The sequence below is a fragment of the Gymnoscopelus braueri genome, assembly GCF_963280865.1.
Source record: "Gymnoscopelus braueri genome assembly, chromosome: 14".
NCBI lineage: Eukaryota > Metazoa > Chordata > Actinopteri > Myctophiformes > Myctophidae > Gymnoscopelus > Gymnoscopelus braueri.
Genome location: NC_137619.1, coordinates 31,782,829 through 31,798,857, shown reverse-complemented (window position 1 = coordinate 31,798,857; position 16,029 = coordinate 31,782,829). Strand labels below are relative to the sequence as shown.

The 16,029-nt window shown below is 41.3% G+C and overlaps 1 protein-coding gene across 1 annotated transcript; it reads right to left on the bottom strand.

The window, feature by feature from the left end:
* Positions 1-6,916: 6,916 nt before the first annotated feature.
* Positions 6,917-10,035, bottom strand: hmx3a (H6 family homeobox 3a). Its single transcript, XM_080449392.1, has 2 exons — positions 9,179-10,035; positions 6,917-8,454 (listed from the first exon to the last, which is right to left on the bottom strand). The coding sequence occupies exons 1-2, from the start codon at positions 9,489-9,491 to the stop codon at positions 7,814-7,816; spliced, it is 954 nt and encodes a 317-aa protein (XP_080305518.1). The 5' UTR covers positions 9,492-10,035; the 3' UTR covers positions 6,917-7,813.
* Between the last annotated feature and the right edge of the window lie 5,994 nt (positions 10,036-16,029).

Genomic DNA, 16,029 nt, shown 5'->3' with positions numbered 1-16,029 from the left:
TGAGCCCGGAAAGTTCAAACTCCTGTCAGTGTGTCTTGAGACGAGATGAGCAGAGCGAGAGAGAGACACTAGGCCAGTGGTTCTCAACCTGTGGGTCGGGATCCCCCAGTGGGTCCCCACATGATTGGGGGGGGGGGGGGGGGCAGATGACAGTTAAGTGACCTTTTTAATACCTATAAAAAAAGAAAGAGGCAAAAATTGTGAAAATAGACGATCTAAAAGCTCACAACGCCTCGCTTTGTGAGCTTTTAGATCGTCTATTTTCACAATATTGATGTGATATGATTATTTTGGGTGGGTCGAGGCCTGAAAAGGTTGAGAACCACTGCACAAAATAAGCTGATATAGCCAATATGTCAATATAATTTGAAAAACTGTGTGTGTGTGTGTGTGTGTGTGTGTCTCTCTCTATTATATTGTACCCTAATATAATTTCATTTGAAATTGATAATTTAATTATAACTGTATCAAATACTTTTAACGACATTAAATGTATTTATTTTTGTCCAAAAAATATGCATGTAAAATTCCACATTTTCAAATAAAACCACTCATGATATGGAATATATAATCAGAAAACAATCGCTCTGATTATTGTTCATCAACATCCATGATAGGCAACATGTTGACCTGCTTATAGCCTATTATAGACAACTGGAGAATGACCTCATGCTAGAACTGTCATGTCGGCTTTATTCTATTACCCCTTTACATGGTAAATTGGCCGGGATGATCCAGCATACAGTCGTGGAACTAATATAGGGGCCCAACTCATTTTTCCTGAAAATAATAAACTCATTCCGCGTCCATTATCTGCGATTAAGAATTAATTTGATCATTACTGAACTAATCTGCTCGTGCTGCCCATGGAGTGGAGGGGCATGCTAATTGATTGACTAATTGATTGGAGGGTGGGGCGTCCCACCGTAACCCCTACTCCCCCCCTCCCCCCCTTTCTCTGCATGTCTGGCGGGACAGCTGCGGGGCTCGAGTTGGCGGTTCGGGCACATTATCCCTCTTTACTGCTTTCCGAGGGACCCCCAGACACATTACAAATGGTCAGCTTTAATCATCATGTCAGCGTCCTGCTCGGTAGCTAGGCTACCTCATAGTTATTATAGCAGTCTGTGGACAACACCGTGATTTCTTATTTTGCTTTCTTTTTACAGGAGGACTCTGTTTAATAATATAATATAATAATAATAATAATAATAATAATAATAATAATAATAATAATAATAATAATAATAATAATGTCAATAATAACATTAACAACAATGATAATAAGCCTAATATTAATAATAATAGGCCTGATGATGATGGTGATGAAGGTGATGATGATGATGATGATAATGATGATGATGATGATGTTGATGATGACGATAACGATGATGATGATAATGATTATTTATTATTGTGGTTGTGGTGGTGGTGGTGGTTGTGGACGGTGGTATGATAGTGGACGTGGTGGTGTTATTGGTCTGTATAGTAACAGCAGCCAAATAGGAGCATCTGCACGTGTAAATATCGTAGAGTCGAATTGGGGGCGAGCAGCTGTTAAACGATCTCTACAAAACGCATATGCCCACTGAGACGAGCCTTGACTAAAGTGGGAAAATATATGAGGGGCAGTCAGTCAGTGCGCGGCGCGGGATTTACGGAGCCTATAGGCTACACATAAGGCGTGAAATCTGCAGCGACAGTTAAATGGGCTCATTTTATGCCGCTCCTTTCAAACAAAGATCTTTGTCAATAGGCTATAGCTTCTATCTCGTTTAGGCAACTTTTCCAAAGTGACACTATAGGGCCCAGTTCGATATTAGTAGGCTACTAACACACTGCTGGAATGAGGCTGGGAAATTATTGATATACACAGCCAGTGGTTCTCAACCTTTTCAGGCCGTGGCGTGACCCCCCAAAATAATCATATATGGGGACCCACAAGATACATATTGTGAAAAAAAGCAGATCTAGGCATTGCCAGGCTGTGAGCTTGTAGATCGGCCAAATGCCTCTTTCTTATATTATTTGACTATTTGGCCAATGTTTGACTATAGTTTTTATAGTAGTTTGTTGATTACTTTTGATGCTGTAATGGTAAAAAAAAAAAAAAAAAAAAAAAAAGGTCTTAAAAAGGTCTTACAAGTCCTTAAATTGTCACTTCACTGTCATCTGGGGACCCCCCAAAATCACGTGGGGACCCCCCTGAGGGTCCCAACCCACAGGTTGAAACCACTTGCCTATACATTCAAAAGGATCCATATAACAGACTTTGCAGCATATAGGCCAATATCCTGATGAAGAACTTCGTGGTTTGGTGTAATCACATGTTGCTTTCTTAACTTCATCCAAAATGTAGTTTCCCATATTAGTAGGCTATATAAAAGTCCGACCCTCTGACAACGTTCCTACATTTTACTGAGGCTTGAAGAGAAACAGCCATTGTATCATGGTGATAGGTGGCAGCCCTACCGCAATAAGAGAACAAGATCTTTAAAGGCCCAGAAAGACAGATGAAGTTATGAGGCGCTTTGATCTAGGAATCAAGCTTCGATAAATATTAAACAAAGACCCCTTTACACGTGTGTATTATGATATATGGCGTGTCCAACTCTAGAATAAGGAAATTACCAGAGAAAATGATATCAATAAATTTTCTAAGTATAAACGTTGATTATGTTTCGATTTTCATTCAGGGAAGCGGGACCTGGTCTTTTTTCAGAGGGGGCGCTGGCTTGCGTGTGCACGTGCGTGTGAGAGAGAGTTCTAGGGACTATGACATCTAGGGACTATGAACGGGCCTATCATTCATAGTCATAGGGAGAGAGGGAGCAAAAGAGAGAGAGGGGAGAGAGGGAGAGGGAGAGAGGGAGAGCGAGTATGAGGGGGAGAGTATGAAGGAGAGAGAGAGAGAGTTAGAGGGAGGGAGAGCGGGAGAGAGAGGCAAAGGGAGAGAGAGATAGAGGGAGGGAGGGAGAGCAAGAGAGCAAAAGAGAGAGAGGGGAGAGAGTATGAGGGAGAGAGTATATGAGGGAGAGAGAGACGGAGCGAGAGAGAGAGAGAGAGAGAGGGGCAGAGTTGTACTGAGCACTAGCCCTGGAGGTGTACAATTTATGTAATCTGAGTGTGGAAATGAACTGGGTAATTTATTGGAAAACAGAAAGTCAAGAAGATTGGATCAGTATAGCCTATCCAAGGGCTCCTATCCATCAAGTTCCAATTAACAACCTAACCATTGAGTTTTAATGGCTTTCCAATCTACTGCCCTGATAGACTCATCAATTCCTCGGGGAGAAATTAAGAAAATCGACCGCCCCTCGGCGCTTCAGTGTCATTCTTCACAGCAACTATATGTCAAATTAAAAACACAATTAAATTTTAAACTGTTCCAATCAGACGGTGCCCCGCAACCTATGTTTCACTTAATAGAACTTTGATGAAAATCTGATGCTCGCATTCAATCAGGAAAGCAAATGGGATAAAGGATAAAGAAGATTTTGCTTTTCAAGAAGTGTCGAAAGAGTTGTCGGAAGCCAGCCGGTGACACATCAGACATCAGGACACATTAGCGTCATTCTTTACAATAGTGACATCGAAAAGGTTTTCCCCGATCTTGAACAATATCATGTATAAGGACCTTGTCTTCTATCACAGTGGTTCTCAACCTTTTCAGGCCGTGGCCGCCAAAAATGATCATATTTGAACTGGGGACCCCCACCCTGATATATGCACTTGAAATTGTAGGAGTTGAGGCATTAGGCCTATTTAGTTTGACTCTGTTCCACAGAATATTGTGAAAATAGCTGATCTATAAGCGTTATAACCTCTTTCTTATTATTTGAGCATTTGTTTTTATTGATTACCTGATTTTTGTGTTTTGTATTTAAAAGGTCTTAAAAGTCCCTAAATTGTCATTTAACTGTCATCGGAGGACCCCACAAAATCATGTGGGGACCCCCCTGGGGGTCCCGACCCACAGGTTGAAAACCACTGTTCTATCACACATACAAAAAGTTCTAAATTCCTCAGTGTTAAACAGTTGTTCCAACAGTTGTAAACTATCGAAGTTAAATGAACACTGAGGATTATTTTGCGCAATATATAGGCTATACATCATGAGTGAAAAACAGGATGTAGGCTACAATACTTAGCCTGTCAATGACGCACGTCAACAAATGCCAGTGCTGTAAAGAAGGATCTAACATTACGCAAAGCTGGTCGCGCCACTTGATACGCGTGTGGTTCCAAACTGGCATTATGGGCCCGGCGCTCAACATCAGCCACTCAACTTTCCATTTTAATGTAATACACTGAGCACGGCCCCGCGGTCACGTCCGTTTGTCCCGCTCCTGCAAATGTACGTTATCTGATTTTTGCCCTCTCTCTCTCTCCCCCTTCTATTTTACATAAAGATGTCGACAAATGGAAATTATTGAGTGGTAATTTTTTTCAATTTATGCGCGCAAATCAAGGTCATATAAGCTGAGCCAAAACGGCCCATGAGCGTTACCCTTATACTTCAAGCAATATGTTACAGACGTTTACGGATCGATATGTGCCAGGGGAATAATGCCATACCAATCTATTAATTTTCTGTAATGGGGCCGTGTTGTTGAGTTGAGCATGGTTGGGGTATACGTCAATGTGTGATCTGACGATATCTGAATGCACCCTTTGTCTGATGATGAGGTCATCATAGCCAACTGATTCGTTTCCAATAACTACATTACTGACATAAAAAAACAGAAAATTCCATTTAAGCCAAGTTGTTCCAGTTGAGAACACTTTCCTACACTTCATAAAACTATAGCCTATAGCCTTATTTCATGTGTGAATTAATTTTAAGCATGTTTTCTCAGTGCACTGCCATGTAGCCATTATTTGATTTATATGCCTTGTTCAGATGTTATGACAAGTTGACCAGTTGATGTCCTAAAATAAATTTCAACTGTAAATAATGTGTATGCGGCCACGTCGTCGTCGGATATAACCAGACACAGTTTGATTTGATCAAACTAGAAACCAACGAACAAAGTTTGTTCACTTTGTGCTTGACAAAAATATGATTTGAGAAACAACACTGTACAATATAGGCTGCATGCATTCTTTAATTTGTGTGTTAATTTTTGTTACTTTGGCGTAAGTTAAGATTTCACATGTAACATCTTGTTATACACCTATTATTTTCGTGTAATAGCCTAGGAAGGAATCTTAATGGTGGTGTATGTCACCATTAAGATTCCTAAATGTGGCTCATCATCCCAACTAAGCACAGAGCAAGGAAACTATTTACCTGTCATAAATACAGTCATATTACTCTGCAGTTTTGAGAAATTACGCATGTGAAGTATAGCCTATTTTATGTAAATGAACAAGATAGCTATCAAACAATGGCAACTCAATTGGAATTTGGTGTCAAAGTGCATCAGCCCGCAAAAAATCACCTGGTTTTCAGCATGAAATCTATACGAATAAAACAGTAAAATATGTATCTAATTGCATTAATAATAATTAATAAGGCCTGTATTTGCTCACACAAAAACAATATTATAATGTTTAAGTTAAATGTTTGAGCGTAGGCCTGGACTAGCTATATTTTTTAACATGCGCAATTAACAGCACTTAATTTAGGCTAATATATCAAATAGCATAGGTTTCCTAAGGTGAAGCTCAACATAATAGACGCAACACTGATCCTAAGTTTATAAATACAAAAGAGGTTCAATATATGTGGCTAAATATAAAAACACTTGTTGAAATTCATGCTATATATTGTAAATGTCAGTAGGCTATGGGCATAAGTTCGGGTGCTTGCACATGCACGCGCACGGGATGGCAACAGACACACGCATATACGCACACAAGGCGTGGAGGATAAAAATGTTAAAAGACAGCTCGTACTCAACAGCAATTTCCTCCTCCGAATACATTACCCATCATTTTGGCAAGATGGTGGCAATTACGCATCTAATTGACCGAGCCATTTTTTATGTAAAACAACGTTTTCAAAAGTGCATAACAGTAGGTTGATTACGGGAGCCCACCTGCTCAAGTTCACATGATGGTGTGTGTGTGTGTGTGTGTGTGTGTGTGTGTGTGTGTGTGTGTGTGTGTGTGTGTGTGTGTGTGTGTGTGTGTGTGTGTGTGTGTGTGTGTGTGTGTGTGTGTGTGTGTGTGTGTGTGTGTGTGTGTGTGTGTGTGTTAGGGGGGGTTGAGTGGATAGATGTCTGTGCTCATGATTCGCAGCCACCAAACAGTGATTAAATCTTTTCAGATTAAGTTGTGTTGATATAGGTTTCCTAAATCATATACATTATTTCATTTAGGCCTAAATTATACTGCAAATTGAGATTAAGATAATAATTCAGCCTAAATTTTAATTAGCCTATCCTATAAATGTATATCATCCGATTATATAATGTTTTTTTAAGGCCATGACATTGTTAGGCTATAGTAAACACTGTAAGCCTAGAGTGTCTGGAATAGTCTCCATTTATTTCACAACATATTCAGCAATACAATATCAAAACGTTCTTTTCACTGTACAAAGGAGAAGAAGCAAGTCGTAGCTCTTCTCATTAAATATACATTTACATTTATACACCAGTAGTTTTTTTTTCTCTTCTTCTCGAAAACACAAAGTAAGTGACATTTGAGATCATATTGTGCTTTGAGGGCGTGTCCAATTGTCGGGGGGGGGGGGGGGGAGTGTGAATCGCTAAACCTAAACATAAATGAATATTGTACATCAGTGGTTTTCAACCTTTTTCAAATCAAGGTCCATTATTTATTCGGCATTTGAGCCACGGGCCACCATTTGTTGATTTGATGATTTTCTCAAAATAACAATTCTTTATTTCTACTACAATCTCTAATTGTGTAGACTTCTTGTAAATTAAGTAAGGCAGATGTTTAACAATAATTTAACTCTTGAGAGCGTAAAATGAAACCAAATGGACCCTTACGGGTCCATTTGGTTTCATTTTACGCTCTCAAGAGTTAAAGGTCTATAAGGGTCCATTTGGTTAACAACTCTCCATCAGTTAGCTGGGGACCACCTGGAAACTCCTCAAGGACCACCGGTGGTCCCCGGACCACTGGTTGGGAACCACTGTTGTACATAAAGATAGACTTGATTGTCCCCTGTCAAGCGCTTTCAAAATGATGTGGGCAAAGTTACAACGAAGCCCCACGGATATTCCAGCAACAAAATGAATGAGAACAATAGTTTCACCTCAGTGGATGAGCCAGTTCATGGCCCTTCGTTTACAGCAACTATCCATGTATTGCACATTGTCGTATAGTAGTCTCAATTTTGGAAATGTAAAATAAAATAAAATAGCCTAAACTATTGTTTCAAACATGGCCACAGGCCACCGCCTTGGGCCGCTAGTTTTTGTAAACAGGTTGAAAGGTTGTCTTTTGCGTAAAAAAAAGGAGAAAAACAATTATAATAATTAATAGCCTAATAATAATTGTCAAATTGGAAAAATACACTGATCAGGCAGTGTAAGTTATCTTTTGGTCATAATAATAATAATAATAATAATAATAATAATAGCATAATAATAATAATAATATCAAAATTGAATTGTCAGATCAAATGTAAACTGCACCCTATTGGAAAATGACACAATGTAGGCTATGCCAAAAATAATTCCAAGTAGTCCTAAGAGACTGTCTCTTTTCTCTTTTCACTTAGGCTGTAGACAGTTAGTTGGTTGTACAAAAATATTTAGTCTTTTTTTTTTTTCTTAAACGTTTCGAGTTGATTTCGAAATAGAACCCAAAAAAAAAATCACTCTTTTCTTTTTCAGACCGGTCTGAGAAGCGGCATCGACGTGACGAGGGGGTGAGAGTAGTAGACGGGGTGAGGGAAGGTGAGCAGCGGCTGGCTGACGGGCACGTTGCCCGCCGTGAGGCCGCCGCTCTCCACGACCGAGTTCTCGTGGTAGAGGATGGGGACGCGCACTATCCTCTGCGCGGCGGCGTGGCTCAGGTTGGCAGCCTCCAGCTCGGCTGCCAGCTGCCGCTTCCACTTGTTTCTCCTGTTCTGGAACCAGATCTTCACCTGGGTCTCCGTCAGGTGCAGGGACGCGGCCAGGCCGGCCCTCTCGGAGCTGCTCAGGTAGCGCTTCATGTCAAACGTGGACTCCAGCTGGAACACCTGGCTCCGGGAGAACACCGTGCGTGTCTTCTTTTTCCGACACGCCTTCGACTTGTCCCCGCTGCTGCCGCTGTCCTCGTCCCGTTTCTTCCACTCGTCCATCCTGTCATCGTCGTCTTTCTTGGTCTCCTCCGAGTCGCTCTCCTCCAGGATGATTTCATCGCCGCTTTTGTTGTCGTCGTCGTCTTTGGCATCGGGGTCGGACTTGAGCACCAGATCAGGAGAGTCCCTGTCCGTGCCCGAAGTTGGGGACGAGTCTCGTCGTGCACTTGCCTTGATGTCGGAAACTACAATGGAGACGAGAAATCTGCGTTAATTTGATTGATTGGTTGAATACTTTATTTGGCAGATTGCAAAAAAAAAGCACATCTAGTACAGTTCTATACAAAGGGATGCTAAAAAAGGATTAAACCCAAGAAAGCACTATGGCTTGTTTGTTGTTTCTATATATATTGGGGTCCTGTGTATTCAATTCATCAAAACATTTAGTGACAGACAAATATACAATAGATTGGCCTGTTGTGGCACTTTCAGTTGACCATCTCTGAATAGCACAGTTCTGTGGTAAAGCAAGGATATTGTATAGCGTTGACTATATTGCTCCTTAACCCGAATACGTACAAAATGCAAGGCCGACTCTGCTGTGGCATGTTTACGACCAAAGATTTTTTTTTAAAGTTGGTCTGTGCATCACCAACTTTTGATGCATACATGGGATCCATTTCATTTTGCGTATAGCGCTCTAAGAAACCATATTATGTGACAGTGGTTCTCAAAGTGGATTCCAAGGGCTCTCGGGGGTTCCTTTAGGGGGGTCTAAATTGACCCTTACAAGTCTGTAACTATAGGACGGGTCCATTTGGTTCCATTTGTATACTGTCAGAGTTAAGGGGATACATTGAAATGTAAAAGTTTGAGAACACTGACATAGGCTATACAACAACAACTGAATTTCCACGCCAATGCAGTGTGAAATGTAGTAATTATTAACTGATCGTAACGGTTTCTTACCTTCGTGTGTTCTGTGTAGATGAGCATGAGCTGCCGCTGAGCTGAGCGTGTATGGATACCACCATGCCGAGGTGCGCTCCAGGTAGTGTGCCGGCAGGGCGAACCTCTGCGTGGGATGCAGGTCGAAGCGCGGAAAGCTAAAGTCCCCGATTTGGGAGAGAGAAAAGCCCCCTTCCAGAGCCGCCCTCGCCGCAGCAAATATGGGCTTCGGCTTGGGCGATGGTTTGCTATCACAGTTCAGCAAGTTCTTAATGAAGAAAGGAGAATCCTTGGCCGGCGACGATGCGCACGTCTCTTTCGTTGTCTCGGGCATTGCGGCTGTGGTCTAGAGACGCCAAAGGACCACAGAAATGTGAGTTTTTTAAAAGTCTGTAGCAGCAAAGCTGACACTCGATTTTCTTCTTTTCGATGTTTCAGTGGGCAGTGTGTATGCGTCTGGATTGGGGCTCAGCTGCAGACCAGAGCACCAAGAGCACACATACACACACACACACACGCGCGCACACACACACACAAACACACTTCTGAACCAAACAAAAAGAGCAACAAAAAAAAAATCAGCGAAGTCGAAATGTATAAATATCTCTCATCCCGGACTTGAGGGTTCCTTCTTGATCAAAACGCAACCGTGTTCCACCGTGTGTGTCAGTCTGATGGCGTCTGATGCTAATGATGAAATAAAAATGTCATCCAAGTTAAATGCGGAAAGTATATAGGCGATTGGGCACGTACAATGGCAAATGGGATTAAGGAAGAGCAGGAAGTAGTGAGAGAGGGAGAGAGAGAGCAGGGTGGAGAGAGAGAGGGGCAGGGAGAGAGAGAGAGCGAGAGAGAGAGAGAAAGAGAGAGAGAGAGTGTGTGAGTGAAGTCCACCCTCTCCTCACTTTGCGCTTTGGCTGTAGGCAGTAAGCGCTCGCCTGTTATTGGTCTTATAGTCCAATTAGGTAGCAAATGAGCGCAGGGTTGTTAGTTAGCACAGTGGTTCTCAACCTTTTCAGGCCGTGACCCCCCAAAATAATCGTATTTGAACTGGGGACCCCCCAGATAAATATTGTGAAAATAGCAGATCTACAAAGCTCATAAATTGCAAGGCATTGTGAGCTTGTAGATAGGCTATTTTCAAATGTTTTGCCTCTTTCTGATATTTGACAATTTGGCCAATGTTTGACCAGTTATTGTTGTTTGCTAATTAGCCTACTTTTGATGCTGTAATAAAAAAAATGGCATTAAAAATGTCTTAAAATTGTCACTTCACTGTCATCTGGGGACCCCCCTGGGGACCCACAGGTTGAGAACCACTGAGTTAGCACTTAGCACCAAAAGTAAGGTTTGGTATAAGCGTCGTAAGCACAATGGCCAAAGACTTCATACAAGAACGAAATGTATACCGTCTGCGTTATTGTTATAATATGTGTATACCAATTCACATCGTCCGTCACTGATGTAGCCTACAACATTTTAGACCAAGCACGCACCGTGCACATACAAGTGGGAAAAAAAATCTATTTAATTAAGATTATATGGGGTGTTTGAAAACAAAACTGTTCATGAAAATAATTCACTCTAGATAAATAAAATGGCCTCAATATTGCAAGCTCTTATAGACAAGCTGGATCTCCCTGCCATTTCTCTTTCAATAGAATAAAAATTGGGGGGAAATAGTGTAAAAGGAAAATGCCAGTTATATAATCTTAGTTAGGCTATTTGGAAAATTCCCACACAAAGGCATAATTTCCACGAATAGCCTAAACTTTAAATTGAATAACAGTCTCTTGTTTGCAAAGAGATAAATAATTAGTAGCCTAATAAATACAACAACAACGACGATAACAAAAAGTCAGTTTACTTGTGGGTTGGGGGCAGTGAAGTGACAATTTAAGGACCTTGTTAATGCATTAAAAAAATGTACCATTACTGCATCAAAAGTATCAACAAACTATACTATAAAAACTGGTCAAACATTGGCCAAATTGTCAAATAATATAAGAAAGAGGCAAAACATTTGAAGCACAAAAGGCAGTTGTGAGCTTGTAGATCTGCTTTTTTCACAATATTTATCTGGGGGTCCCCAGTTAAAATACGATTATTTTGGGGGATCACGGCCTGAAAAGGTTGAGAACCACTGACCTTATAGCTTATGCGTGTCACCAATGGGCGATTAGAATCATATTTCTAATTCATTGATTCCAGAGCTGGCCACTTTTTAAAACGAGTCTAAGCCGTACAGTCATTTATTTCCCCCCCAAATCGATGTGGTTAATTCATCCCTCAGATTGCACTCTTTGTAAATAAGGTATGCATGTTCACTCATTGATATTAATTGACTTGTTAAAAGCTGTCCACCCGGTGGCTGGCAGGCAGCCCACATGAACAAAACAACGAGAGGAGAGCGTCCTCTGTGGGCTATGAAGATGAAATGCAAGTGTGCGCATGTGTAGCCCAGTGGTTCTCAACCTGTGGGTCGGGACCCCCACATGATTTTTTTTTGGGGGGGGGGGGGTCCCCAGATGACAGTGAAGTGACAATTGAAGGACCTTTAAGACCTTTTTAATACCTTCAAAAGAAAGAAAAGAAAAAAAAATTATTACCATTATTGCATCAAAGGTAATCAACTATACAATAAAAAATGATCAAACATTGGACAAATTGTCAAATAATATAAGAAAGAGGCAAATATTGTGAAAATAGCCGATCTACAAGTTCACAACGCCTCGCAAAGCGACCAAGCAAAAAAAGAACAAAGGTATTTTTTTGTTGTGGTTATAACTCATTCCCCATCATCAACACCTCACCTCATCATCATTTTAGGGAAGGCATTCATGGACTAGGCTACTCAAGTGATACGCAGCCATGAAGGGTGTCAGTTACAAACTAAAGGCTGATTTATAGTGTTTTTTTTCCATTCAGCAGTGGTCTTACATTCACTGGCATGTCCGTGTAATTAACACGTGTTCATTTAGTAAACGGCTCAAGTGGAGCTATCCTGTAACGGTGATGTAATTACCGTCTTCGGTTACCTGTTCATTTCATCGCAGGTATTTGATGCCACGCAGACGTTGTCTGCTCAGTGGCAGCCTTTATCACTATATCTATCGAAGATAACATCCAACCTGAAATGGGATTCACTGTCAGTTCAAACAATAATTGCGACAACTATTTTCCAAGAGACAGAAAACAGAGAAACAGGGTCATATCTGAAATGTCGCCAAGAGAGTATAGACGGGAACAATGACCTTGACAGTGAATACAAGACTGACTTTGTGGACTTATGTAGAATGTTTGGGGTCAGTTTTTCATCCAGGTGAGCTCATGTATCCTTGTAGTGCTATAGCATGTCAGATGCATGTAATAATATGATGTATCCAGATAATAACCCATGGGTACAGTCACAATGTCCCTTATCTTCATGCAGGTTAGCTAATATTAAGGAATATGTTTGGCATTTGAGCTAATTTATGAACTTCCTAGCACATGACAACAAGACTATCACCTCTGATATACTAATTCTGTATAATCGAAGAATCCCTGCAGTATATATATAACAGACATGCTGTGGTTAAAGTGTTCATTTTTTTTGTTCATGAGTATTCTCAGAAAAAGTCAAACTTTCTCTTTGAGACACTAGCAGAAATGAAATTGGGATTTAGTCCAGAATGTGGAGCAGTCGTATCCAATACTGTTTTATGGAGGTGCCCTAATATTTGATATAGGCCAACTCCCTGTATCAATATGTATATGGAAATACAGCTATTCATGCGTATATTATTGCTGGTGCATCAATTGTCAAACATGTCACTTCAGGAATTCCGCCTCAAAATCACTAATGGTTTCAACTAGCTTAATTAATTGCACATGTCCCCAGATAATGCTACTCCTGTGCAAATAGGGAAAAAGTAATTATCCCGCTCCAATATTTGCTTCAGACAAGAAGCTCTTGTTTTTAGCTTTACAAACATTTACTTACCCAAGTTCTCTTTAATTCATCATTCATTATTATCCCATGTACAATAGATACCTTCATCCCTCAAATAAAGCTTCAGTAATATTGCATATTTTTGCAATATTACCCTGATTCCAGAGTTACATTGTTGTACTGATTATATTTTGGGATAGCTGAAGTATAGAGGCCACATATTAACTCATTCCACTGGTTGGAATTAATCAGTGGAACCCTATATTAACTGGGGTCCCCCAGGGCTCTGTCTGCTCCTTTTTCCCTCAACACCAAATCTCTAACTGAAAATTGTTGATCTACAAGCTCACAGCGCGTGGTTAAACCAAACCTTGTTAGACATTGTTCTTGCTGATGGAAATCAAACACGTTTAAATGGTACCAAAAACATTGAACATTGCTGTTAGATCTAGTGTATGTTGTCACACAAACATAAACTAAGTTTCTGTAGGCAACACGGTACCCCAGAAATGAATGTGTGCTATGCATTCATCAGAAATACACCATAGACACTGCAGGCCAGAGGCCATATAGGCCTCCTGAATTCTCCATAAGTCTATTTTTGTTGCTCCTTGGGTAGGTTACACTGACTTTTATATTATTTATTTCAAAGCACCCAGATATTGATTATTTCACAAGGAAAAATGACAAATGGCAGCAGGGAATGACACGGTCAGCAGGTTCTATTAGAGAAATGATAGTATTGCTCATGGTTTGTTAAAAGGTCCAGTTTAGGTACTTTATAGGTTTACATCCATCATCGTCTAATGACCTATATGATGAAAAACACGCAGCGCGCTGACAACGGCCCTGTGCAGCCAACTTCAGTTTGTAATTGCTCCCATATTAAATATAGATTTTTGTTTTGATATCTTGTGAGAATTCCTTTTTGCGGGCTCAAAATTGTGATAAAAGACATGGATAGGGGCAGTGAGAGCACAGAGGGAGAAAAAGCAAGGCAGAGAATGAGCACAATGGGGCAGCTAAAACATGGCGGTGGTATCTGCGAAACATGTTAGGGCAGTCAAGGGCCTTTATACTAGTTTAGGGACTGGCGAGATAGAACCCTGGCTACGTTTGGTTTATTTTATTACTGGTGAGATGGCTCGCTGTCCACAGCATCAACTTGCCTCTGTTATGACACCGGGAATACACACAACCGGGGGGGGGGGGGAGACTTGGAAGACTCCAGTTTCAGGACACGTGGGTGCCAGCTGATGAAAGATGCATTCAAACTACATTGATCACGAAGCACTAGCTCCTCATAGGGCCAACGCTTCTGACATTGTGAAGCATTCTGAACAGGATCCTCTTGTAAGGCTAATTTACACCCTGTCGCGAAGCTGTGTCGCTCGACAAAAATAACCGACTTCCGACCAAAAAGCACCTAGTGTCAAAGAAGAGCACCATTCCTCTTTGAAAGCTGTCCACCTTCATGTCCTTCCTCTGCTTTAACTGCCCACTCCTGTTGGGATGAACCATTAAACCAGTGAAGGTCACTGAGATTGCCTGGATTTAAGTATTGCATTTAACTTGTAAAGCCATTGGTGGCCCTCCACTGACCCGGCAAGCCTTAATTGGGATTGTGCAGGTATTGATTGGCGAATGGGCGGGCGAGGTTTGAATTACAGCCTGATTAGGAGAAAGGTGTCTGGCCTCTTTAACTTGCCCCCTTGCATCAACCAATAGAAGGAGCTCAATGTCATCCAGGATGCAACACTTCAGTGGCTACTTGGCTGTGAGGAATCTGTTATCTTCCTGTGCGAACAGGAAGCCACCACAGTGTACACTGAGGATAACAGGATGACAATAACATGTCACAGAGACTGTATTAAGCCTTTTGTATATCGTCACCCATTCAATGTTTTAAAAAGAATGTGAAAACCTGCCCCATAGTTACAAAACACCCTTCACGTATTGATCACTACCCCATGGGCATAATATATGTGACTACTTAGAAGACGAATACTTCTTTTTTTATCTCTCGTTTTATCTGTCCCTCTCTACCTTTATCACCCCTTCTCTTTCTTTATCATTTCTCAGCAGAGATGATGACGTCTATGGGCTTTGGATGGAAACAGTCACAGGAGCGATGTAAGCACCATTTCTCCATTATGGCCCACTTCCTTGAAGCCCTCCAGGCATCCAGCCTCTATAGCCGCTTCCTGCACCTAAAAAAAAGAGGGGAAAAAATCTGCCCTGAATTGTCTGCGGGCCTGGGCTTTTTACCCGGCCGCCCGCCCGCTCGCCCGAGCCCAGCCTGCCTGTATGTGTCATTACAACTGGGTAATCTGGAGAGGGCAACAGAAAGGTTCTCATCAGTGTCAGGCTGAGATATAGATATGGGCCCGGTAACAAATGGCCAAATGCACAGGCAGCGGAGCGGACCATCAATAAAGCAATTTCTTGTGTCATAACAGCTGTGCTTTTCCTAAAGCCAACCTTTCAAAAAACTTTTCCCTCTGCAAACCGCCGCAGCCCCACCATTAGAGTCCTGCCTTGTGAATTTAATGGATTCCGTACAAATAATATTCCACCATAATGGAAAAGGTTGAAGTCACTGAAGACAGATGAAGTCATAAACACGTATAATTGAGAATCAAAGACCGATAAATTTTAAACTGCTATCCATTTTCTCTTTTTAGATGATGATCTATGTCGCCATGGCGGCTGGAAAATGGAAGAGATTATGGGTAAAATTATAACAATAAATTTTCTAAACATACACCTTGATTATGCTTCGATTTTTTGGTGGGGTGGAGGGTAAGGGGGGTGTGGGGTGCTGAGAAGGCTGGGATTGCTGAAAGCTTGCCGGCTAAATGGCACCATAAAATAGGTTCCTTGCTCTTTTGCCTGCAGAGCGCAGGCATGCCTGGAGGTGTGATTTTCCCCCTTCTAA

Coding starts and splice junctions, on each gene's coding strand:
- hmx3a (XM_080449392.1), bottom strand. CDS start 9,491: ATGCCCGAGACAACGAAAGAGACGTGCGCATCGTCGCCGGCCAAGGAT. Junction 8,455..9,178: donor TCTACACAGAACACACGAAG/GTAAGAAACCGT, acceptor TCTCCATTGTAG/TTTCCGACATCAAGGCAAGT.